The 24,829-nt window shown below is 38.3% G+C and overlaps 1 protein-coding gene across 5 annotated transcripts in view; it reads right to left on the reverse strand.

Annotated features, from left to right (window-relative positions):
* The window catches only part of NIPAL2 (NIPA like domain containing 2), a 76,457-nt gene that overhangs the window by 48,897 nt on the left and 2,731 nt on the right, over positions 1 to 24,829 (reverse strand). For 2 of the 5 annotated variants that reach the window (XM_077846706.1, XM_077846705.1), the window contains exons 2-3: positions 15,181 to 15,348; positions 5,795 to 5,863 (exon numbers count right to left, since the gene is read on the reverse strand). In XM_077846706.1, coding sequence (XP_077702832.1) covers positions 5,795 to 5,863; positions 15,181 to 15,241 — 130 coding nt within the window. In that variant the 5' untranslated portion in view covers positions 15,242 to 15,348. Of the gene's footprint in view, positions 1 to 3,078; positions 3,251 to 5,794; positions 5,864 to 15,180; positions 15,349 to 22,224; positions 22,279 to 24,829 lie in introns of those variants that run through there. The other 3 variants (XM_077846704.1, XM_077846702.1, XM_077846703.1) reach the window with 3 other exon arrangements.

Below are 24,829 nucleotides of genomic sequence, written 5' to 3' on the forward strand. Positions count from 1 at the left end.
ATGGTTTGTATTTGAGGCTATAAGTTTTTTACTTCTTTGAATCATTTTATGGGCAGAGAGGGAGGTTGCTAAGAAGGTTCTAACATTGAAATATTAATTGGGGCTGATGGCCCACAAAGAAAAATGATCTATAGCATCAAGAAAGGCCCATCTGTCAAACCAGTGGGCTTTGAGTTTGAAGGGAGGGAGACTGGCCCCATGGGGACTTGGGGAGGACGGGGCACTGTTTGAGGTGAGTGGGGAAACTTAAGCTTCCTATTATTAATGAGAGCTGGGAGCAAGTCAGGCCAAGAGGAGTAGCTTCACAGGTAGCTTTCCTGAATGTCTTGCAAAGGGTACCAAGGGGCCCTTAATCTCTGGTAACTTCTAAACTCTCACTTTAGATCCCACAGAGTCTGGCTGTATTTCATGCCTGTGAAATCTCTGATTATTATAATAAATCTAGCTATACTCCCCTTTCTTTGAGCTAGCTGGAGGAGCTCTCTTTTTCTTCTTCCCAGAAAAAAGATCCTCAGTACTCAGGAGACTCGAAATAAATGGAGCATTTCAGTACAATGTGATACACTCAATCCTCCCTCAGGTGTCTTTTATGCTCTTGGACAGTTTTTTGTCTATTTTATGAAAACTAAGCATAAAGCAAAACAAGAAGTAAAATTAAAAATCAGCTCTAGGGGCAGCCTGGGTGGCTCAGGGGTTTAGCGCCGCCTTTGGCCCAGGGTGTGATCCTGGGGATCTAGGATCGAGTGAGTCCCACATTGGGCTCCTTGCAGGGAGCCTGCTTCTCTCTCTGCCTGTGTCCCTGCCTCTCTCTGTGTCTTCCATGAATAAATAAATAAAATCTTAAAAAAAAAAAAAAAAACAGTTCTAAATATACAGTCATTGTGAAGAATGATAAAACATTTTCACAACAATTGGGGCCTATAAAGGTCCCAAGGTGACAATGCAATTAGATTTTTTAACATTTATTTCTATATTTTGAGAAGGAAGAAGAAATCTACAATGTCCATGTACATGGTATGTGTAGCAAAGAGAAGATATACTAAAATTGCTCATTTTATTGGCATGTTAAAAATGGTAAGTGATTACATAAATTGTGTGCCTATTCAGAGTAGTAACAGTATGGCAATTTTAAGTGAGCAATTTCTAGAAGGGTGAAAAAATACTCTTTGCCAAATATTCTACTATAATACAGCATGGAAGTATTTTATGTAAAATATTTTGAATGATTAAGAGGGGGAAATGACTTTCAAAATAAAATAAAATTCTTTTTCAATATACTTTATTTCAGTTTAAACTATGCCTTCTTTAAGAATATCATATTTTTGTGCAGCCCGGGTGGCCCAGTGGTTTAGCACCGCCTTCGACCCAAGGCCTGACCCTGGAGACCCAGGATCGAGTCCCACGTCAGGCTCCCTGCATGGAGCCTGCTTCTTCCTCTGCCTGTGTCTCTGCCTCTCTCTCTGTCTCTCATGAATAAATAAATCTTAAAAAAAAGAGAAGAATATCATATTTTTGGGACACCTGGGTGGCTCAGTGGTTGAGCATTTGCCTTCAGCTCAGGTCTTAATCCCAGAGTCCCAGGATCAGGCTCCCCACAGGGAGCCTGCTTCTCCCTCTGCCTATGTCTCTACCTCTCTCTCTGTGTCTTTCATGAATAAATAAAATAAAAAATCTTAAAAAAAAACCAAATATCATATTTTCAGGATGGAAAATTAAAATTGAGACACGTGAATACATCTTATGCTTGATCTAGTTGTTACCAGCCAATAACCATCAACTCATTCCTACTTCAGTGGAAGTTTCAAAATCACAGATATTTAGAAACATGCTGCTTCCATAGCAGCAATTAAAAAGTAAAACTAAGAAGATTTTATTGATTTTAACAAGGCTTAGAAAATTTATTCATCTTTTTAGCAGTGATTTTTTGCTCTTTTTTTAGTCTTTAGCAACATCTCATATTCTCTTTTCTAGATATATTTAGTAAATCATAAATTTTGAAAGTAGGTTAATTGTGACATTACTATAAAATTACACATACTTATAGTAATATAGAATAACCAATATTTAATCCTCCTTTAAATATTTATTTATTTATTTTAGAGGGAGAGAGAGCACACACGTGCATGCATAAGCACATGCAGGTGTGCAGAGGGAGGGTCAGAGGAAGATGGAGACAGAGAATCTTAAGCTGGTGCCACGCCCAGCACGGAGCCCACAAGACTTGATCCGCATAACCCTGAGATCATGATGACCTGAGCCCAAATCAAGAGTCAGATGGTTAACCAACTGAGCCACTATATTTAATTCTTTTTTAAAAAAAAATATTTTATTTATTTATTCATGAGAGACACTGAAAAAGGCAGAGACACAGACAGAGGGAAAAGCAGGCTCCCTGTAGGGAGCCTGTTGTGGGACTTGATCCTGAGACTCTGGGATCACACCCTGAGCTGAAAGCAGACGCTTAACCTCTGAGCCACCAAGGTGTCCCTCCAGTACTTAATTCTTAATGTAAAGACATACTGAACTATAGATTCAAGATCAGGCATCAAACACTCTAAGTACATGTAATGTCAGCTTAACATATACATAAAATACAATGTATGACAAATACTTGTAGGTAATTCATTAATAATTTAAAAAGCATGGTATAACATTTGCTGTTGCTATTAATTTATTAAGATGCAGACATTGGAATCAGGCTTTTATTTTTTTTTAAAGATTTTATTTATTTCTTCATGAGAGACACAGAGAGAGAGACAGAGACTTAGGCAGAGGGAGAAGCAGGATCATGCCTCGAGTCAAAGGCAGACGCTCAACCAATGAGCCACCCAGGTGTCCCAGAAATCAGGCTTTTAAACACAAATACTACAGTTACAAAATGCAAGTTTCTTCATGGTAACGTGGCGGCATGATGGTAGATAAGTGAAATCAGCAGTGTAATTGTTCCAAGATAAAATGCTAAGAAAATAGGAAGTAGACTTTCTTCTTTTATTCATGTGTTGTTCAAGTTGTATCTTTTTTTGCCAACTATCCTGACCTCTAACAATTTCTGCTTGTCAAAACAGAGAAATGGCTCACCTGTAACAGACATACAGCCTAATGGAGCGATGAGAGTAATAGGAGCAAATCCATAGGCTGCAAAGTTGCCTGTCTCCCCCATGGCCATGAGCGCGGTCCCAGCCCACCACAACACACTCTTGAAGTAGGGCCCGGGATGTTCCTGGTGTGCCAACTGGACGTGAGAATATTTCTGGAAGTAAATCAGAAGGCAAATAAGAAAATATCTCTCCCAGTTAGAAGAACTTGCCTTGAAAATTTTTGGTCCTGTGTATTTGCATCATGGCTTTGAAATTTGCAGATTATTACAGAGCGATTATTATGGTTTTCTGCTTGTTCCAAACATATCAGCTGCAGAAGCGACTGTCATTAACAGAGAATTTTGTAGCAAAAGGGCCTTCCTTACATAAGAATGTTTAGTTCCTGTAGCTATAAAAAATTAGTATCAGTAACTATTCTCCAAAGGTGAGGAGTATGTTAAGGAGCTTAGTGTCTTTTCAGTCTCCCACACCACAATACTTCTTTCAGAATGTTGAAAAAGTCCAGCCAAAATAAACACTAATGAAATAAAATAAGTTACTAAAGAAAACCACTTTGAAAAGGGACTTAAATGTGTGAGTCAAAGTAGCTACCACAATAAACATACTGGGGCAGAATACTTTGCTAGTAGGGACCTGGGGTGATACATACTTGTTTATATCTGGTCAGAGTATTTCTTTGTATGAGGTACATACATTCCTGGAAAATTGGCCATTAAATAAAGCCCTGTTTCCTTATTAATTTTATGATGCCTGAACCTACTTTCTATTAAGAAGTATGTACAATTCTAGATGACATTTAAAAACTTAAAAAATAATAATAAAAGTACTAGAAGAAATACAGAACATTAAAAATAAATCTTGGTTTATGCCAAGATTATGAACATCTTTGGTACAAATTTGTGGTACGAATTCAAGCCACCAAGGCACTTTGCCTCAGACATGTAATATGATTAAGAGGCCATGAAAACATTTAATTTCTTTTAAAATCAGAAGAAGAAAGAAGTGAAAGCAATCTAGCCAATATTTGTCTTTACAACAATGAGGCCATAAAGTATAACTGTTTTTTGTGTGTGTGTATTTTGTGTGTGTATTTTTGTGCGTGTGTGTGGAGGAAGGATCCTGAGAAGTGCCTGAGGGCCTTTTTTTTTTTTTTTTAAAGACACATTCAGCGTCATGATCAGACTATTACATTTAGCAATTAACAGCATGGGTGCAAAAAAAAAAATGTACATTAAATCCCTTTGTTGGAATGCTTTCCACTTTCCACAGAACAGAAACTAAAATAATCTGTTATACAATTAGTCACAAATACAGTCCTCGAGTTTTTTGTCCATACCCATGAGTATTGTCTAAAACATGTCTTCTTTGTAGCAGCTAGACCCTGCCACCACTGTACTTGGCTGAGGTCACAGATCTGTTGTAACCTGTAGCTTCCCTGTCCCTTCTATGGCTCTCCTCTCCTGCTAAGCTTTGTTTCCTGGCAGTAATTAAAACCTTCTGCCACTGCCATAGCTGCTGCTGCTGCTGCTGGAACCGCCATAGCCACCTTGGTTTCGTGGTTTGGCAAAGTATTGGCCTCCACCACGATAGGGGCCAGAGCTTCTGCCTCCAAAATTTCCTCCTTTCATGGGTCCAAAATTTGAGGATCGATTATGGTAATTGCCAAAATCGTTATAGCTTGCGTCACCTCCAAAGTTGCTTCCATCATTATCAAATCCGTTATAGCCATCCCCACTGCCACCCTGTCCACCACCACCTCGACTGCCACCGAAGCCACCTCGACCACTGAAGTTCCCTCCACGACCAAAGTTGTCATTCCCACCAAAACCACCTCCACGACCACCACGAGAGTTTCCAGAACCACTTCGGCCTCTTTGGCTGGAAGAAGCACTAGCCATCTCTTGCTTTGATAGGGCTTTCCTTACTTGACAGTTGTGGCCGTTCACAGTGTGGTATTTTTGAATGACAATCTTGTCTACAGAGTCATGGTCGTCAAAGGTCACAAAAGCAAAACCTCTCTTTTTGCCACTACCTCGGTCAGTCATGATCTCAATCACTTCAATTTTCCCATACTGTTCAAAATAATCTCTTAGATGATGTTCTTCAGGGTCTTCTTTGATGCCACCAACAAAAATCTTTTTCACACTTAAGTGGGCACCAGGTCTTTTCAGGAGACAGCCCTCTTTGGTTCCATGACTCTTCTGTCCACCTTGTGCAGCTGAGCGTTCAAGGCCGCGTCCACCTCCTCCACGGTGGCCTAGGTGAGGAACCCAAAGCCTCTGGAGCGCTTGTAATTGATTATAGTAACAATGCTGAGTTGTGAATTTAAAAGTTAGTAAGAGAGCTCATCTTAAAAGTTCTCATCTCAAGAAAAAATTTTAACTGTGTGAGGTGATGGACTTTAACTAAGCTTACTATGTGATCATCTCCTAATACACACATACACCAAATCATTACACTGTATACCTTAAGCTAATACAATGTTATAGATCAATAAAAAAATAAAAATAAGACCATTGCAATGGCTTTCTGCCCCTGGACGCCACCGAGTAAGCATCGTTAAGGTGTCCTCTCCCACCGCCATCATGTCTAAGTCAGCGTCTCCCAAAGAGCCTGAGCAGCTGCTGAGGGCCCTTTAAAGTCATACTCTGTTCCTAGATCAAACTACAGAGTTAGAAAAATAAGCTCCTTCTTACCTGAATATTTAGGGAAATACTCATTACCAAATTTCCTAAAATGGCTAGCAAAACTCCAGAAAGGTGAATCTGTAAAAGAAAATGTTTTCTTTTTAAAATAGCATTTGTACGATACTTACTTAAAAAAAAAGAAAAGAAAAAAAAAGAGGCAACAACAACAAAATTTAAGTTGATTCATTTGTTTGCTCATTCAGCAAATATTTTCTTAAGCACCCATTTGTCAGGGTCATTTGGATTTTGAATAGTGGTTTTATTAGGATTTGTTTTTTTACACTTGTAGTCAAATATTTTTTTAGAACAAGCTCAACCCTTTACTGAATTCTCTAACTATCTGCCTCATTTGCTAAAATAAAGAAAATAGTTACCAGGTTCTGACTTTTTCTCATTAAGGTGCTTTCTTATTTGTCCTTTCCGTCCCTCTTCCTCAGCAATCCTTCTCATTGTGTTTATTGCCTTAAGTGTGGACTGTACAATTATTGCCCATCTTCTCTCCCTTGCTCCTATCTCTTAGTATATTCTGGAGGACTGTGGCATGAAAGAAAGATCACTGGCCTTCGAGTTAAAGCATGAATCTGGGATTTGGATCTGCTATCTTTTAAGGGGTGACTCTGAGCAAGTTATTTCAACTCCCTGGGCTCAGTAAACAAGATAATGTTGAATAAGATGTTTCCAAAATCCATTTACTTGTCAAGTTTTATGATCTCCATTGGAGACAGACTACATTTTCCCATCACTCCTCTGATCAAGAACCCACAGCGCTTCTCTCCAGTCAGCTACATCAAATATAAAACTACCACATCAGTTCCCCATAATCTGTCCTCATCCTGACCATACAACTGGCCACAGTATATTTAATGTATCCTCTACCTCAGGCACCTGGTGCAAGACATTCTCCAGCTGGTCACACTTTTGCTCACGTCTCTCCTCTCTCCTAGAGAGAGTGGTGCCCCGTCTTAGCCCATTCGGGTCATACTTCATCCTCCCAGCCTGCTCAGGTCTCCCTCCTTGAAACCCATTCAGACCACCACAGCCCATCCTTACTTTCTCAGACTCTAAATGGTAATGCTTTTATTCTTTTATACTGGCACATGCATCATTATGTTCTAGGCAAATAGTCCAAGGGCTTCTATTGGATTTTCTACATCATCTATCACGTTCATCCACTGTCATGTGCATCATTACATTCTATGAATAGATGGCAAATTGCCTGAGGGCTTCTACTGGATCTTCTACATATTTACTTTGCAAAATTAGGGGCTCTTGAAAAAGTATATAGTGGTTTAAAACAAGAACTAAAAAGAGATTTAAAAATAAGTTCTTATACATTGCCCAAGATTTTTACTATAGATAGCGTTTACTATGGATAGTTTACTATAGATCCAGCCCAAGGTCAAAACATTCATTTGCTGCTCAAATGGCACAAAGGTGTCATAACTTGTAGCAGAATAAATTAGCAATGGCATCAGGGATCTTCCCCCTTCTTCTTCTATAGTACATAACTTCTAGCTAGCTTCAAATTCCAAGGAGTGATTTGAATTTCAAATGAATATTATAACCACAAGGAACCCTTTTTGGAATGCAAAATGTCTTTGAAGTTTTAGAACTTTATTATATATGCTAAAGTGAAATTCAGTGTTTTTTAAAAATAAAGCAGAAAAGTTGAAAACCCATTAAATAGTTGATATATAACATCCATAGTCTTTAATCAGTTAAAAATTTTCTTTTCCTAATAAAGGCACTTGGCAATAATTTTGATCACTATTCCTCATGAGGAAAAACTGTATCATAAAAAAGTGCTATTTCCATGCTTTCAATTTATAATTGAATGCATTTGGCAGTAATCAGGAAAATAAAGATTCAGAAGAAGCTTGGGATTGAATGGATGATTATGAAATCTTCCATAATTATAAATTGTAGAATAGAAATAACTTATTTCAGTTCTTTAAGTCATTCACTGAGTAGTTTAAATGCCACCAGGCTGAGCATTTAGAAATTGATAATGATTTCTCAGATATGACACCAAAAGCACATACAACAAAAGAAAGAACAGATAAGCTGGACTCCATCAAGATTAAAATCTTTTGTGTAACAAAGGACACTATTAATGGAGTGAAAAGGCAATCTACTCAATAGGAATAAATAACTGCAAATCAAATGTCTCATAAAGATTGACATCCAGCATATACAAAGAATTCCTACAATTCAACAACAAATTAACACCCCAACTAAAAATAGGCAAAGGACTTGTATAGACATTTCTCCAAAGAAGATATACAAATGGCCAATAGGCACATGAAAAGATGTTCAACAGCACTAGTCACTAGGGAAATGCAAATCGAAATCACAATGAGCTACTACTTCACACTCATTAGAATGGCTACAATTAAAAACAACAACAACAGAAGAAGATATCAAGTGTTGGAAAGGATGTGGAGAAATTGAAACTCTTGTGTACTGTTGAAGAGCATGTAAAATGGTATAACTGCTGATCACATACAAGAATTAACTCAAAGACCTAAGAGCTATAACTATGAAATGCTCAGAAGAAAACATAGAGATAAATCTTTATAATATTGGATTTGGCCACAGATTCTTATAGATAAGACATCAAGGCATAAGCAACAACAACAACAAAGATAATCAAACCTTATCACTATGAAAAATGTTTGTGTTTCAAAGGACACTATCAAGACAGTGAAAAGAACCCATAAAATGGTAGAAAATAATTAGAAATCATACATCTGAAAAGGGACTTGTATCTAGAATATATAAAGAACTCTTACAACCCAATAACAAAAAGACAACCCAATTAAAATTGGGCAAAGGATCAGAATAGACACTTCTCCAAAGAAGACAAATGGCTAATAAGCACATGAAAAGATGTTCAACATCATTAGTCATCAGGTAATGCAAATAGAAAGTACTGTGATAAACCACTTCACACAAATTAAGATGGCTATAATCGAAAAGTCAGATAATACCAAGTGTTAGCAAGGATGTAGAGAAATCAGAAGCCTCATACAAGCTGATGGAAGTATAAAACAGTGCAACCACTTTGGAAAACAGTCTGGCAGTACCTCAAAAACGTAGGCATCGAATTTCCATTTGACTCAGCAACTCCATGCGTAGGTATACATCCAAGAAAAATGAAAACATACATCTACACAAACACTTGTACACAAATGTCTATAGCAGTATTATTCATAATACAGCCAAAAGTGATAATGACTCAAATGTTTATCAACTAATGAATAAACAAAACATAGTATGTTCATACAATGGAATATTATTTATCCATAAAAAAGGAAGGAAACAGATATATGCTACAACCTGGGTGAGCCTGGAAAAATGTATGCTATGTAAAAGAATCTAGTCATAGATGACTACATGTTATATGATTCCTTTTATATGTAAGGTCCCCACTAGGCAAATCTATAAATAGAGAAAGCAGATTAGTGGTGGCTTAGTCCAGGTAAAGATGCAGAGCTTAGGGATGACAGCCAAAGGGTGGATTGTTTCTTTTTGAGGTGATGAAAATGTCCTAAAGTTGATTGTGATGGTCTCATAACTCTGAATATACTAGAAATCAGCCAATTGTACACTTTAAAATAAGTGAACTGTATGCTATGTGAATTACATTTCTATAAAGTTGTTAGAAACAATAATTTTTTATTTTTATGTTTTAAAAGATTTTATTTATTTGAGAGGGGGGGGGGAGAGAGAACGCACAAGCAGGGGAAGCAGCAAGCAGAGGGAGAGGGAAAAGCTCCCTAGAGCAAGGAGCCCAATGTGGGGCTTGACCTCAGGACCCTGGGATCATGACCTGAGCTCAAAGCAGACACCCCCACTGAGCCACCCAGGGATCCCCCACAATCAATAATTTTAATACACAAAGTATTTACATCTCTTTTTCTGACCCCCAAAAAATAAAATGCTACCAATGAAGCTAGCCTTCTTATAATCTCTTCTCTCTTCCAGAGATAACTTTTTTTAAAATATTTATTTATTCATGAGAGACACAGAGAGAAAGGCAGAGGCACAGGCAGAGGAAGAAGTAGGCTCCATGTAGGAGCCTGATGCGGACTCGATCCCAAATCCCGGGATCATGACCTGAGCTGAAGGCAGCCGCCCAACTGCTGAGCCACCCAGGCACCCCAAGAAACTCTTTTTCTGAAGTTGATATAGATAAACTTCTTTACTTCCTAGATTTGCCTTTATTATATTTTAGTGAATTTTTTCATCTTCTTCATTTAGATGCTTAACTCATTAGCTTTTCCTTTCTTCCTAATAATATATACAAGTGCAGCTATACATATTCCCTTAAGTTCACCCCGTTTTAGCTCCATACATACTTTTAGCTCTATACATGTAGTTTTCATTGGCATTTAGTTCTAAATATCTCCTAATTATTTTATTATTTTTATCTGAACCTTCTATTATTTAGAGGTCTGTTTTTTAATATTTTAATAATGGAGGTGTTGTTTATTGTTTTGTTACCAATTTCTAATTTTATTGAGTTGTGGGCAGAAAATATGCTGTGTACAAATTAACACTGCTTTTTGACCCACTATATGGTATAAACTGAAATTTGTTTTGTGACCTAATAGTGTATGGTCAAGTTTTATAAGTATTCCATGTATGTTTGAAAGAGAGTATTTAATTGTTCGGTTAATACACTTTATATATATTTTGCTATCTATCCATCCATCTACCTAACTCCATTAATTCATTGGTCAAATCTTTGATACGCTTAATAAATTTTGGACTTTTTTGTCTATCAATTGTCAATGTAGGTATATTAAAAATCTAACTATGAACATGGATTTATCTATTTTCCTTTTAAATATACTGAATTTTGCTTTAAAATATGTAAAGTGCTATAGTGTTAGGAATGTAAAAATTCAGGATTGTTTTACCCTCTCAGTTAATTGTTCTTTCTATCATGATATATTGCCTCTTTTAATCACCATATGTTCTCACTTTAAAGTTTAACTGCTTTCTTTTAAAATTTTTTATTTATTCATGAGAGATAGAGAAAAGCAGAGACATAGGTAGAGGAAGAAGCAGGCTCCTCACAGGGAGCCCGATGTGGGATCCTGGGATCACAACCTGAGCCAAAGGCAGATGCTCAACCACTGAGCCACCCGGGTGCCCCTATGTCACTGCTTTCTTCAGATATTTGCCACTTTCCACATCATGTACTTTCAACATCTCCATGTCATTATACTTAGGTCTCTTAATTTTTAATTTTTTTTTAATTTATTCATGATAGTCACAGAGAGAGAGAGAGAGAGAGAGAGAGGCAGAGACACAGGCAGAGGGAGAAGCAGGCTCCATGCACCGGGAGCCCAATGTGGGATTCGATCCCGGGTCTCCAGGATCGCGCCCTGGGCCAAAGGCCAAACCGCTGCGCCACCCAGGGATCCCTTAGGTCTCTTATACATTGAAACTAACTGAACTGGAAAAAAATAAAACCTGAGACTTTCTGTTCAATGTGAAGTTTGGTCCATTTTATTTATTGTGATTATAAATATATTCGTTTGTTTCTACCTTTTTTTTTTTTTGTATTTGTAGTTATTTTGCTTTTTCTGTGCTATTTTCTCCTTTCCTCAGGATTAGTTGATTAGTCTTTGCTTTTTTCCTCTCCCTAGTCTTTGGCAAAGAAGTTATACAGCTTACTTATTTTCTTTTAGTAATTATTGTTAAAATTTTAAAACTTTTTATTTTGAAATAATTTTGAAAGAAATGTAAAGGTAGGTCCTTGTCCACTCTTCCCCCAGGCTCCCCTCAAAGCTCCCATCTTACACAATTATACAAAACATCAAAGTCAAGAAACTGGCGTTGGTAAAGATCTTGTTCAGATTTTACCAGCTATGCAAGCACTTGTGTGTATGTGTGTATGTGAGAACAGGAGACTCATCTGTACCATCACCATAAGATTCTCTTATGTTACCCATTATTGATACACCTGTTTTCTTCTCTTCCCCATCTCTAACCTATAGCAACCACTAATCTGTTCTCCATCTCCAGAATTACATTAATTTACATATGCTACTTAAATGGAACCATAGAGCTGATATACTTTTGAAATTGGCATCAGCCTTAAGGTTCATCCAAGTTGTTGGATCAACAGTCCAATCTTTTTATTTATTTTATTTTTTTAAAGATTTTATTTATTTATTCATGAGAATACACAGAAAGGAGAGAGAGAGAGAGAGAGAGGCAGAGACACAGGCAGAGGGAGAAGCAGGCTCCATGCAGGGAGCCCGATGTGGGACTCAATCCCGGGTCTTCAGGATCATGCCCTGGGCTGAAGGCGGCGCTAAACCGCTGATCCACCCGGGCTGCCCCCAGTCCTATCTTTTTATTTTTATTATTATTATTATTTTTTTTTAATACCAGTCTGATCTTTTTAAATGCTGAGTAGTATTCCATGGTATGGATGTACCACAATTTATTTAACCATTCACTCACTGAATGACATTTGAGTAGTTTCCGATGTTGGGCTGCGTGAATCAAGCTGCTACGAATACTGTGTTTAAATTTTGCATGAAAATAAGTTCATTTCTCTGGGATAAATGCCACAAGTGTAATTGCTGGATCATGTGGTAAGCCTATTTTAAGCTTTGAAAAGAACTGCCAAACTATTTTCCAGAGTAGCTATCCCATTTTACATTCCCAACATTAATATTTGAGCAATACAGTTTATCTACTATGAAATTGCATTCTTGATATAAATTCTAATGTTAATCAATATCCTTAGCCTCCCGACATTATAAAAACTTTAACTACAGTGTCTCCTCTCTTATACCTTTTTTAAAAAATAATTTTAATTTAGATCCAATTAATTAACATATAACGTATTATTGGTCAGAGGTAGAGGTCAGTGAGTCCAGTCTTGTAGAATACCCTGTGTTTATTATATCATGTGTCCTCCTTAATGTCCATCACTCAGTTACCCCATCCTCCTACCTCCCTCCCCTCCAGTGACCCTCAATTGTTCTTGATAGTATATTAGTTCCACCTTGCTTTTGTAGCCTCAAATTCGTCATTGTTATGATTGTTTCATGCAATCAATATTTGCCTTATTTATCCATGTTTCTTTGCTCATCACTGCTCTTTAAAAAAAATGGCTTTATTGAGATATAATTCATATGCCATCATGTTCACCCTTTTAAAGCATACAACTTAATAGCTTTTAGAATATTCAGAGTTGTACAACCATCACCACTATCTGAGTTTGGAACATTTTCATCACCCCAAAACAAACTCCATACCCATTATCAGTCATTTCCCATTCCCTCCTCCCCTCAGTCCCAAACTACTTTCTGTCTGTAGGGATTTGCCTATTGTGGATATTTTATACAAATTGACTCATAACAATATGTGACCTTTTGTGGCTGGTTTCTTCATTTAGCAAGTTGTTTTCAAGGGTACTACGGTGTAGCATGTATCAAGTATGTGGAATGTATCATTTCTTTGTATGGCTATGAAATACTCCATTGTAAGGATACACCACATTTTATTTATGTATTCACCAGCTGATGGACACTTGGATTGCTTCTATTTTTGAGGTAATAAATTCCTGTATCTTAATTTTTCTTCAGTGTCCTGAACTTCCTAGTAGCTCTTTCAATGAAATCTTTGAGTTCCAATTCTCTGTTATTCTGCAAATACCTTTATGTCATCTTTCCCCTTGAGTAGAGAAATACAGGCTGACAGTTTCTTCATTCAGTGCTCTGGTGATATTATTCCATTGTCTCCTGGCCCTTGTCATTGTTGACAAGGGTTGACAACCTACTGCTGTCAACCTAAATGTAGCTCCTTTGCAACATTTGACAAATGATAGTCTGCCATTTTTCTCAGGATGCTCTTAAGATTTTCTTTGTCATTGATTTTCAGCGGTTTCACTACAATTTTTCAGTATGTGAATCACTTTTTTCTCAGGACTCATGCTTCCTCAGTTTGAAGATTCATGTCTTTCACAAATTTGGTTAAGTTCTCTGCTATTATCTCTTCAAATGTCAGCTCCCTTTTGTTCTATTTTCTCCACATGGAACTCCTGTTACCAGTATGTTAGACTCTTAAATTCTATCCTCCTTCTTTCCTATTAATATCATATTTTCAAATTCTTCCTCCTTTTATATTGAATTCTGGACAATTTCTTGACATCTGACTTCTAAGTTAGCTTTTCTGACTTCCTTCCTCTGAATCTAGTCTTTATACACTTCTATGTCTCCATATATTATACTGTATATAATGATTTTGTACAAGTTCATTTTCCCTCTAGAATATAAGATCCTTGAGGGCAAAGCTATGACTTCCTTATCAACTCATTTTTTACCCTAATGACTAGTATAGAACCTGGCAGAAAGTTATTTTTTAAATGCTATCTGAACTGATTATAAACTTCTAGAAATAATACATTTTGGCCTTTGGTCCTAGCATGATCTCACAGGGAATATTTTGTAATCAACTAGAGTTTGAATATACTAAGCTCTTGGTTTTTGGTGAGAACACAAGTTTGTCCCAGAATTCAGATTTCAACAACTGAGTTTCCACTAGCGTACAATAAAAATCTGCTTGTTGACTTTTAAAATCTACTTAATTTATATTATACAAAGAATAAGAACTATATAGGTATTTAAAGCAAGTGTCAGAAACAGTTTCCTGATAAACTTAGTATATCTTATTCTTGATTTTTCTGAAACTTTACCTAATTATTCAAGGTTAATTGCACACTCATTATATTCATTTCACACATACTTGTAATATACTAATACAGTAAGTCCTCATCAATGCCCCTAATTAAAGGGGAGGGAAACGTCAAGTTTGCAGTGTTTTTAAAAAAAGGTGATTTAATTACCTGCATGAACATACAGTAACTTCAAGTAACCAGTATTAAATGCTGTTTCCAATTAGAGGTTCTGGTAAATGAGCTTTAATGATTACAAAATCCTCATCTGCAATCAGGAGTATCATTTGCATACAGTGAGCAGGCCCCTATAAACTTGCCATTTAAATGAAAGATGTCTAGTTTACATCATTACTTTATTCAGAGTGTTCTCTATTTTCTAGCATTTTAGAATTAGTGGGAGTTTAGATTCCTTTCCTTTCCCCACCCTCTTTCACCCCTCGTTTATGTGGAGACTGGTCAGGAAAGAGAACAGAGGGCCAAAGAAGGAAGGTGACTTGTGCAAAAGTCACGTAGCTAGAAGCAGGCAAATTTTGGCCCCAAGGCACCCAGCTCACATCTGAATCACTATTTTTTCGCTGACAGCACTCAATAACCTCCTAGATAGGCAATGTCAATTTAGTGCAATTTTAAAATTAGCAAAATCTGTTTCTTTTTCTTGGTGCAAGTAAAGTAAAACAAAGATAATAACCATAAGGAAAGGTTGCTCCACCGCTTAACAATGCAGTTAGAAGTACAGGCTGGGCATGCATGCCCTTAATTTGTTCAGTGCTCTCTCTTGTCACCACTGTGGCTTAATTCCTGACTTTTCCAGGATGTCTTGGCAAACAGATGGTGGGAGCCACAGCAAACAGTTTATCTGGAATGAGATTCAACATATCAGCACTGATAAGTATCAAGAATGTTTTTGTTTTATTTGGAATACCAATCTTCTAGCCTACCTTTTGTACCAGAGTGTTCTCTATGTATTTTGCATAGTTATTGCCCTGTAATCCATGGGCGGGGTGGTTTGCCCAGATGGAGGTGGGATATAACAGGGCTATGTGGAATTGGTAATAGTCTGTCCTGGCTCCGCTTCAAAACATAAATTCAGAATCAGACCCCAGTGGAGCTCATGCATGGTTCAAAAGGACCACAGAGGGATCCCTGGGTGGCGCAGCGGTTTAGCGCCTGCCTTTGGCCCAGGGCGCGATCCTGGAGACCCGGGATCAAATCCCACGCCGGGCTCCCAGTGCATGGATCCTGCTTCTCCCTCTGCCTATGTCTCTGCCTCTCTCTCTCTCTCTGTGTGTGACTATCATAAATAAATAAAATTAAAAAAATAATAAAAAAAACCAAAAGGACCACAGATTCAGAGCTAGTTTTGCGCACTATAATATAGTCATATCACCTTGCAACTGGAATAATGCTACCTTTTTGTTCCAGGCAGGAAAATATTCCTGAACACACAAATGACAGATTTAGTACTGGAATACCTCAGGTTGAGTGATTTGGGTCAACTAATCCCTGTGGGAATGACCAGAAGAGCCTGAATCTGCAAGGGGATGATGTGTGTGAGAAATGGGTATTCGGTTCACCCCATATCACAGGAAACTCTTAGGAGTTTAGCTGGGATTATTTTGCATTTGCACCTTGTAAACAGATAGACAATTACCTCACTTCCAGAACAGTTAGGAAGGATCATGAGGCCATCCAAATTCTTAGTAATACTTTGTAATACCTAAGTATTAGGAGTGAAGACTCCTAATGAGTGTAACTTACTTTCAAAGGGTATATTACAATATAAAATGAAAAAATATACAGAGCAAGAGAACAAACAAATGTTTCACAATGTTAACAACTGGTGAATTCTCCAGGTGAAGGGCATGTGGTATTTATTGTTCTATTCCTTTTCATTTTCTGTAAGTTGGAAAATTTTCAAACTAAGAAGTTAAAAAAAAAAAACACTGCTTTACAGACTTAATGAAATTGAAAGGAATATGGATTCATTTAAAAAGAGTTAAAAGAGGAGATAATGATAAGAAAAGCAAGAAATACAAAGCAAGCCAGGTGAACCAAAGATAGTAAGGGGGAAAATAAGACTATTGCACAACTCTCAACCAGACACTGCTGGGGAGAAACACACAATGTGGAGGACATGGATGTGAAATGCAAGGGGTCAGAGAGAAGGGAGCTATGGCAGAGACAACCAGAAGATGCTCTCAGCAGGTACTATTCATTCAGCCATGCATCCATTTGGCATTCATTCCACAACAGGCCAGTATTAGATTCTAATACTCTATGTCAGGAACTGAGAATGCAAAGTACCCTCAGGGAGCTCAGAAGAAGTAGAAAAAGCAACCAATAACAAACGGACTACCACCTGTTAAATCTGGGGTAGAGGTAGGTGCTTTACAGAACTCATGGGAACAGAGAATGTGAATCTGCCTACTTTGGAGAGTATATTAGCTACAGGAGTGGCTATGACAAACTGTCACACACTTGGTGGCTTAAAACAACAGAAATTTATTCTCTTACAGTTTTGGAGGCGAGAAACCCAGAATCGATTTCACTGGACTTAAATCAAGATGGCACAGCTACATTCCCTCTGAAGGCTCTAGAGGAGAATTTGTTTCTTGCCTCTCCCATTTTTTGGTGGCTCCTGGCACATCATTGGTTTATAGTTCTATCGCTTCAATCTCTAGGTCTCTGGCCACATCATCTTCTCTTTTTTTGTTTGAAATCTCCCTATGCTTCCCTCTTTTATTAAGATGGCATTTAGGATCCATCCAGATAATCCAGGATAATCTTCCCATCTCAGGGTCTTTATCTTAATCATATCTGTGGTAAACAGGGTGTCTGAAGGGCCTTGAAGCAGATGATGCCAGGAGAGCTGGACTGGAGAGGCAGGCATGGGCCAATGTCTACCATGAATCTGTAGGCCGTATTCTGGCACAAAAGACTCTAAACTAGAGGATAGATCCAGATTTGATTTTTAAGAAGACTCATCCTGGCTGCAGTGTGGGGGATGGACTGGCACAGAGCAAGACCAGAGAATAGGGAAACCACTGGGGAAATTACTTCAGGATTTCGGAGAAGTAGGGGCAGTGGGAGAGTTCATTACAACAGGGCCATGAAGAAACAATATTCATATTTACAGTGGTAAACATTGGAGACAACCTGAAATATGTAATGCTTTTTGGATTACTAGATGGGTTGGACTATTCTCACCATGAATTTCCTTTGCCCTTGCAGATAAATGAGTTGTCTGCAATACGACCCCAAACTGAGTTAAAACCATAATACCATATTTGAGGGAGAAAAAGAAAGAAAAATGTTCAGGCATGAACAGATTTTCAATTTGTTATCTTGGTTATTGTATGCTATAAGGTTATTACCTTTCTATCCTGAGAAAGTCTCATGGCACTGGATCCAAAATCTGGTGATGTAAAGCCAACAGAATAGATCTGGGTTACTAACACAGTATTCCTTGCTATTCTTATAAGTGGTTCCATGCCAATTTGTAATCAACCTTAAAACCTAGACAGAAAAATCCCAACATATTGCCTTCCCATACAATTAAGAACGATTACATTTTGTCTTTTACTTGGGAACATATTTACTTACATAACTGCACATTCATTACTTTTATAAACCAAACTCCATTAAGGATAAACCTTACAAAGCTTACCGGAAGCCACCGTGTTTTTTGCCTTAGAGAAATTTAAGTTTTGGTAGAAAAAAAAATATGGAAGAAGTAATATATTTAATAACACATCCTTTGAGTGCTTTTAACATTTTGTTAAAAGGAGAGCAATAATAGTGAAGGTGAGATTACTAGTTCAGGAGGTCTTAAACTTGGTTCTATGATAAAGTAAACTGACCCTACAGAAGGCTGCAAAGAGAATCTCTGAAACAAGGGCAGACATGCTGAACATAAAGAACGTATTGTTTCCATCCAGGCAGATCTAAGGTCCTATAACTTTCAAATTTTCCAAGAACATATTCATCATAGTCATTTCAAAACTCTATAGTTCCTTGTTTTCAAAGAAGCAGGATTGCAGTCTGCCTTTTGTAAGGCTGGCCCAGAGTTTGGAAGAGGCTTCGCATCCTAAAGCCGGGAACTTGAGAGCTCTTGTAGTTAAAAGGCCCTCCCTCACCCCTGCCTGAGTTTCTGGGGTACATGTCCTTCTGAAGATAGATGCCTGCCTTGAACTCTGTGTTTGGTCAGCTCCATCTTCCTGGAGACTGAACTCTATCCTCTGTGTCAGGCATCAATCAGCCACGGGATGAGTCTCTGCCTCTGCATGATGAGGGATAATGACACTGCTTCTTTCTGACAGACTTCTGCCAGACACTCCTATGGCTCTTGCCACCCACCAGACCAGATTTTTCTGACAGCAGAGCAGGAATCGAGTTCAAGTTTTCTACACCTGTTAGGCATTGTGACTTGTACTCCTCATTGCCTCCAAAGGGCCACTCCTCATAGCCAAAATAATTTCTCCTATCCCCCAGCTCCTCTTTCCTGGCCAATGATGGTGACTGCGATTTGGGTCTGCAATTGTAGTTCAAAAAACTAATAAAACACTCTACGTGTAATACACAATTATACTCAATTTCATGGCTGCCGCAGCTGCTTATAACATGAGGTCTGCTTATACCTTGCTCACAAAGAACCAACCACTCATTTCGCTACTGCTGTGACTCAGCCAGCCATATCCAAAGGTATATTATAGTTTCCTCTTCCGCTTTGGTGCTCTTATTTACAATTACATACCTGTATTACGTTAGTCTGCAAGCCTAATGTAAACAGTCTATCAGATAGTATAAGCAAGGGTAGCTTCACACCAGTCCTTCAAATGTTGTTTAACAAGTAATTATAAAGCTCTCTCTCTCCTCTTCTCTCTCTCTCTCACACACATACACATTATATATATCACATATATTTAGCTACATTTTGAGGACACAGTCCATATTTTCTGATTTCTTGATATCAGTGTCTAATACTGCTCTGTTAAGAAGGGCTCTCTGCTTATGATTTTTATTGAGTGGAATACTGATTGCATTTTAGGTCCTCATTTGTCAATTTGCTGATCAAGCTTAATATGGGTTGTGACAACAGAGAATACAGTGCACCTATGTCCCTAACATACTGGAACAATCAGGGATTTGCAAGTCCAGAGGCTGAAGAAGAAAAAAAGACCCCCCAGAATTCACAGGATTCACCTCAAACTTAAATGAGATATTGGAAATGCTAACATGGCTTCTAGGATTCCACATAGTATTGCATGCATAAATCGTACATTTTCTACCTAAATCCACTCAACTTTTAGGAATTTCCAAATTACTGAAGAGGTGATTATTGATGGTAAAGAAATTTCTAAGCAGGTAGAGGCAAGATAGAGACTAAGCAAGGGACACTACCTTTGCCAGATGATTCCCTTTGACTTTTCCATCAGTAGGAAAAACAAGACGCCCTTTGCAGAATTTTGTGTGTGTGTGTGTGTGTGTGAGAGAGAGAGAGAGAGAGATGTGTGAGGGGGTAAGTCTGGAATTTAGAAATAAGTCACCACTTTGACATGATGTTAATAAAAATATTTCAGAAGTTGACCCTATATCTTAGCTTTTAAGGAGATTATACTGTTCAGATCTCACCCACAAAGACAAGCAGGCTAAATAGGGGACAATGTTTTAGGGGTTGCTTATGCGAGGCAGGATATAGAAAGGGAATGTCCTAGCTGAGAAGGGTGTTAGTTTGAGAGTTGCTCAAGAAGACAATAATCCGGAGGAGGACATTGTTTTCAGGGCCACACAGTATCCCCTTCTTTCAGTAACAGGACCCCTCTTTCAGCTAGCCCTTTCTAAGGGTGCCCATGTTCTCTGAGGATGTCAACCCCAGTAACTCTAGCCTTGATGACTGGTATGGGAAAGACTGTGGACCTAACCTTGTCCTGTCAGACTAAAGCCCATTTATATTTATTGGTGGAGAAAGTCAAGCTTCCCCTCCTGGAAGTGGAAGGAGGAATGTAGGCCAGTGGGATGAATCTGCTAAAAGTGGAACCAACAAACTCTAATGAATGAAAGTTGAAGAGAACAGTGAGATATTGAGCCTTCATCATGTTGCTAGAGCCTCTGGATCAAGGCTTAGTTGTACCCAGAATTCTCCTGGACCTTTATAGTAAGCTGCTTAATTTCCTTTATTATTTAAGCCAGTTGGTGTTATGTTTTCTGTGACTTGCAAAATAATGCCTCTTAGTTACAAAGTGTTCTTGTAGGGAAAACAAGTTAGGCCAGAAGAGAGGGACTCCTATTGCAAACTGAAGGCCAGTGGCCCAAGTTACTCCAAGAAGAAACCAACTGGAGAGGTACAAAGAAGGAGAGGTGGGTGATTTAGGAAACCAGTTCTGAGGCTGCACGCAGACAGCAGGATGCTCCTTGTAGGCAGGTGTGGGTATGGCCTGTCAAGGCCAGGCTCTCTGAAGGAATCAGGTTAGGACAAACTAAATCTTTAGTGAGGTGTGGCACTTGGGACTGATCACATGTTAGCTTGTATTTACCTAAGGGAACAGTCCACACCTCCTGATGTGTGCCAGAAATGACAGGAAGCCATATGAAGAATGACCAAGGGCGGGGCAAGTGACAAGAAAAGGCACATGATAAGAACTGTGTGAGGGGAAGTTGAGTGTTGTCTGCCAGCTGCCAGGCAGTTGGGGCATTCTGGTGAACCAGGACAGCCTGGGAGTTGAGCTCTGACTTTATGGAAAACCCAAGTCTATCTGGAACAGTGGGAGATAAGTCATACAAAGATGTAACCTAAATAGAGCAATACTGGATCTTCAGGGAAAAAAAAAACAACAGGCAAACCCAAGCTACAATAAATGCCATGGAAGTCTCAACAGTAACAGTACCTGAGCACTCCCAGGCTGGGAGTGCTGGTCTTGCTGGTTAAACTATAATCAGTGTCAGGTAATCTGATCACCAAAACCTCTGTCACTGTTGCCAGTGCCACACACCCATCTCCCCAGCCCAGCAGCCTGGAAAGTGGCAGAAGACGTAGGAGGAATCCTTGTCTTAGTACGTCAAAATAACAAGTGTTCTAATTAGGAAATTACTTCAGTTAGGAAGTGTTCTGGAACGTGAATATGTTTGCAGAGTGATAGGAAATCAAACACCAAAGGAAGTAAGGAAAACACTAGATACAGAGAAATCAGTGGTTTTATATTAAAAAAAAGAAAGATCACATCAAATATCTGACATGATTTCTCTTCTTTCCATTTGCAATGAGCTAAGTCCAATAATTACTAAATATTAGAAATATATCTTTTATGATATTTCCTATAATATAGGTTAAATGTAATACTAGTAATAATAGCTAGTATTTATTCGAGTACTTTCTATGTGTCTGGGACTTTGCTACCTTTCAGATATACATCACCTTATTCTATTCCTACATCAACCTTGTGAGGTGAGTAGTGTTATTCATATTACCATTTCAACAGAGAAAGCCAAGATTTGGAGAAATTAAGAAACTTGTCAACACCTCTGGGAATAAGACTGAACTTTTAAAAACTGCACTGTTTAAAAACAAAAAGGATAGTTTAGGGGGAACATCATTCTTTCCATGGTAAGTTCTCAAATGCCAACCTGAACAGTTATCATTTTTTTAAAAATTGTTTCAGTAATTCTCTGTTGAAGCAAACAGAGTGAATATGGCATACCAGTTCCCACAAGGTGAATTGGGTATACCATTACCCACCTGGGTAAGACATGCAAGTTGAACAGTAACCAATGCTCAGACTATTTTCAAAACTTAAAACAGTCGTAGAACATAATATACAGACAACTGCAAAGAGAATGTTATAGATGAATAAATTACTAAAATGAATTATTGTAAGGCAAAACACCCTTATAACACCAACGAGATCAAGAGGCCAAAAGAAATTGGGGACCCACCCAAATCCTCCCTGGGCCCCATCTCATCACACCCACTCCTTTCTCATAAGGCCTAACCTTATTGCAATCATTTTCTTGCTTTTTTTATGGTTTCATCACACAAATGTGCATCCTACAACACTATATAGTTGAAGATTTGGGTTGTTTTTTTTTTTTTTTTTCCAGATAGTTTTTGTTTTGTTTTGTTTTTGGTCTCTTAATTTACAACTTCTCCATCCTCTTCCTTTTCTTTCTTGTAAAAATGATTTTTGAAGAAGTGTAGCCATTTCAACCTGTGAAATGGCAAAGTTTCCCATAGCCTGAATTCTGCTGATGTGATGGCCTCAATACAAATATTATAACTGGTTGTATAAATCAGTCCATAAGGAGGATATCAGGTAGAATGAAAGGCAAACATCTCATCTGCCATAGGCGCATTAAGATTCTTTTTCTCGGGGATCCCTGTGTGGCTCGGCGGTTTGGCGCCTGTCTTTGGCCCAGGGCGTGGTCCTGGAGTCCCGGGATCGAGACCCGCATCGGGCTCCCGCTGCTTCTCCTTCTGCCCGTGTCTCTGCCTGCCTCTCTCTCTCTCTCTCTCTTTCTCTGTGTCTATCATAAATACATAAATAAATAAATAGATACATCTTTTAAAAAAATTCTTTTTCTCTAACAAAAACCATGGGATAATGATGATTTTTTTTTAACAAAAGTTGCTTTGAGGTAATCTGTTTCTTCCTTCCTCTTGCTGCCTCATACATATATCTCGTAGAAAATCTGATAATAGGAAAATGCCATGTTGGATATATAAGGAAGGTAAAAAAAAAATAAGCATAAACAAAACAAAAAGATTATTTTTCTTGGGAAGGAAATGGAAAGGACCAGCAACCTCTACCCAGCACTTTGGTTATTTCTAAATTTTGGCACTTTTAAGAAACAGCCAAATGCAGCTACCAGAAAAGAAACAGATGGTAGCAAAGCAAAATCAACTAAAGGGCAATATAAAACTCAATGAGATTTTTCATCAGCACAATGAAACAAGCCATATTCATTCCTTTCCCACACTCATGTTGCCCTCACCACCACATTCTTTTCAAGACACAGCTTCTCAGCAAGGCCTTCAGGCAAGAAATAAGGCTAGCCATGTAGTTAAACCTAATTGCTGTGAGATCTTGGGGCAAGTTACTTAGCACAAGTTTCCTTACATGAACAGTGAGGATAATATGTACCTTACGAGGAGGTTTTTAGGGGGCTCCACTGAGATAATAGCTATAAAGCGTCACATAGTAAATGCATAACAAATGTCAGTCTCTTGGCTTTGCCTCTTCCCGGCCAAGTTGTATCATTTTTCCTTTAAATATGTTGACTTTAAACACTCAAGCCATTGAAAATCAAAAGTTCAAATAAAGGACATAAAAAATTCTAAATTTTCACTTCACCCTATGCAGAATGAACCTTTTTGACAACGTCTTTGTGCATTTAAATACTGAGCAATATGCTTAAACTTTAAGAACCAGGGACAAAACCCTCCTTCCCAGTTGTTCCCACATTCATCCTTTACCGTCCATTCCCTCCACAACCTTGCTGGTTTGGCACCATTTAATCAATCAGAGAACAAAAGGAAGACTGGAAATCTTTTGTTCCAATCCTCATTTTCCTGGAAAGGAAACTGAAACCCAGAGTGAATTTCCTAAGCACACTCTGGTTCACAGCAGAGACTGGACTACAGCCTCTAACACTGGTTGCAAATGAAGTGCCTACAGGGGCCAATGGGTTAAAGAGAGGAGAGTAAAAGGCGGGGTTAGGTGGGGAGCACAGCTGTTCTAAACTGTGAACTTCAGCTCACAGTTACCATATTGGAAAGAGGGCCAAGTACTGCTAGAACATCTAACATTTAAAGAGATCACTGCAACCTGAAACTTAATATATAATCGACTTGCTTTTAAATGCTGGCAATGTATTAAACATTTTTTTTAAACTCTCTATGCAGGTCAAACAAGACACATCTGTGGGCTGGATTTAGCCAATTTGAGGCCTCTGCATCCTGCCAACCCTAAGTTAAATTTATTTTATTTAATTTGCTTTGATTCTCACAACCCTTGCTCAAAATAAAAACCTTCAATGGCTCCCCATTGCCTACAAGATAAAGTCCAAACTTCTCACCCAGTCCTTCAAGACAATCCATGACTATCTTTAAGACCTCAAAGTATATTTCCACCTTACAGTCCCCATCCTCCAGTGCAACCACAATGGCCACCAATGTCTACATCAGGTACAAAAATATTCAGAAAGTCACCTGCCCGGGCCACACGGGCTGTCCTTGTTCTTCAGACTGTGCCTTTCTTGGGACGACTTCCACCTGTGCACTCCCATCACTGAAACTCTGTCCACCCCTTAAGTGCCCAGTGGAAATACTACCTTTCCACAAAACC

The sequence above is a fragment of the Canis aureus genome, chromosome 14 (genome assembly GCF_053574225.1).
Source record: "Canis aureus isolate CA01 chromosome 14, VMU_Caureus_v.1.0, whole genome shotgun sequence".
Lineage (NCBI taxonomy): Eukaryota > Metazoa > Chordata > Mammalia > Carnivora > Canidae > Canis > Canis aureus.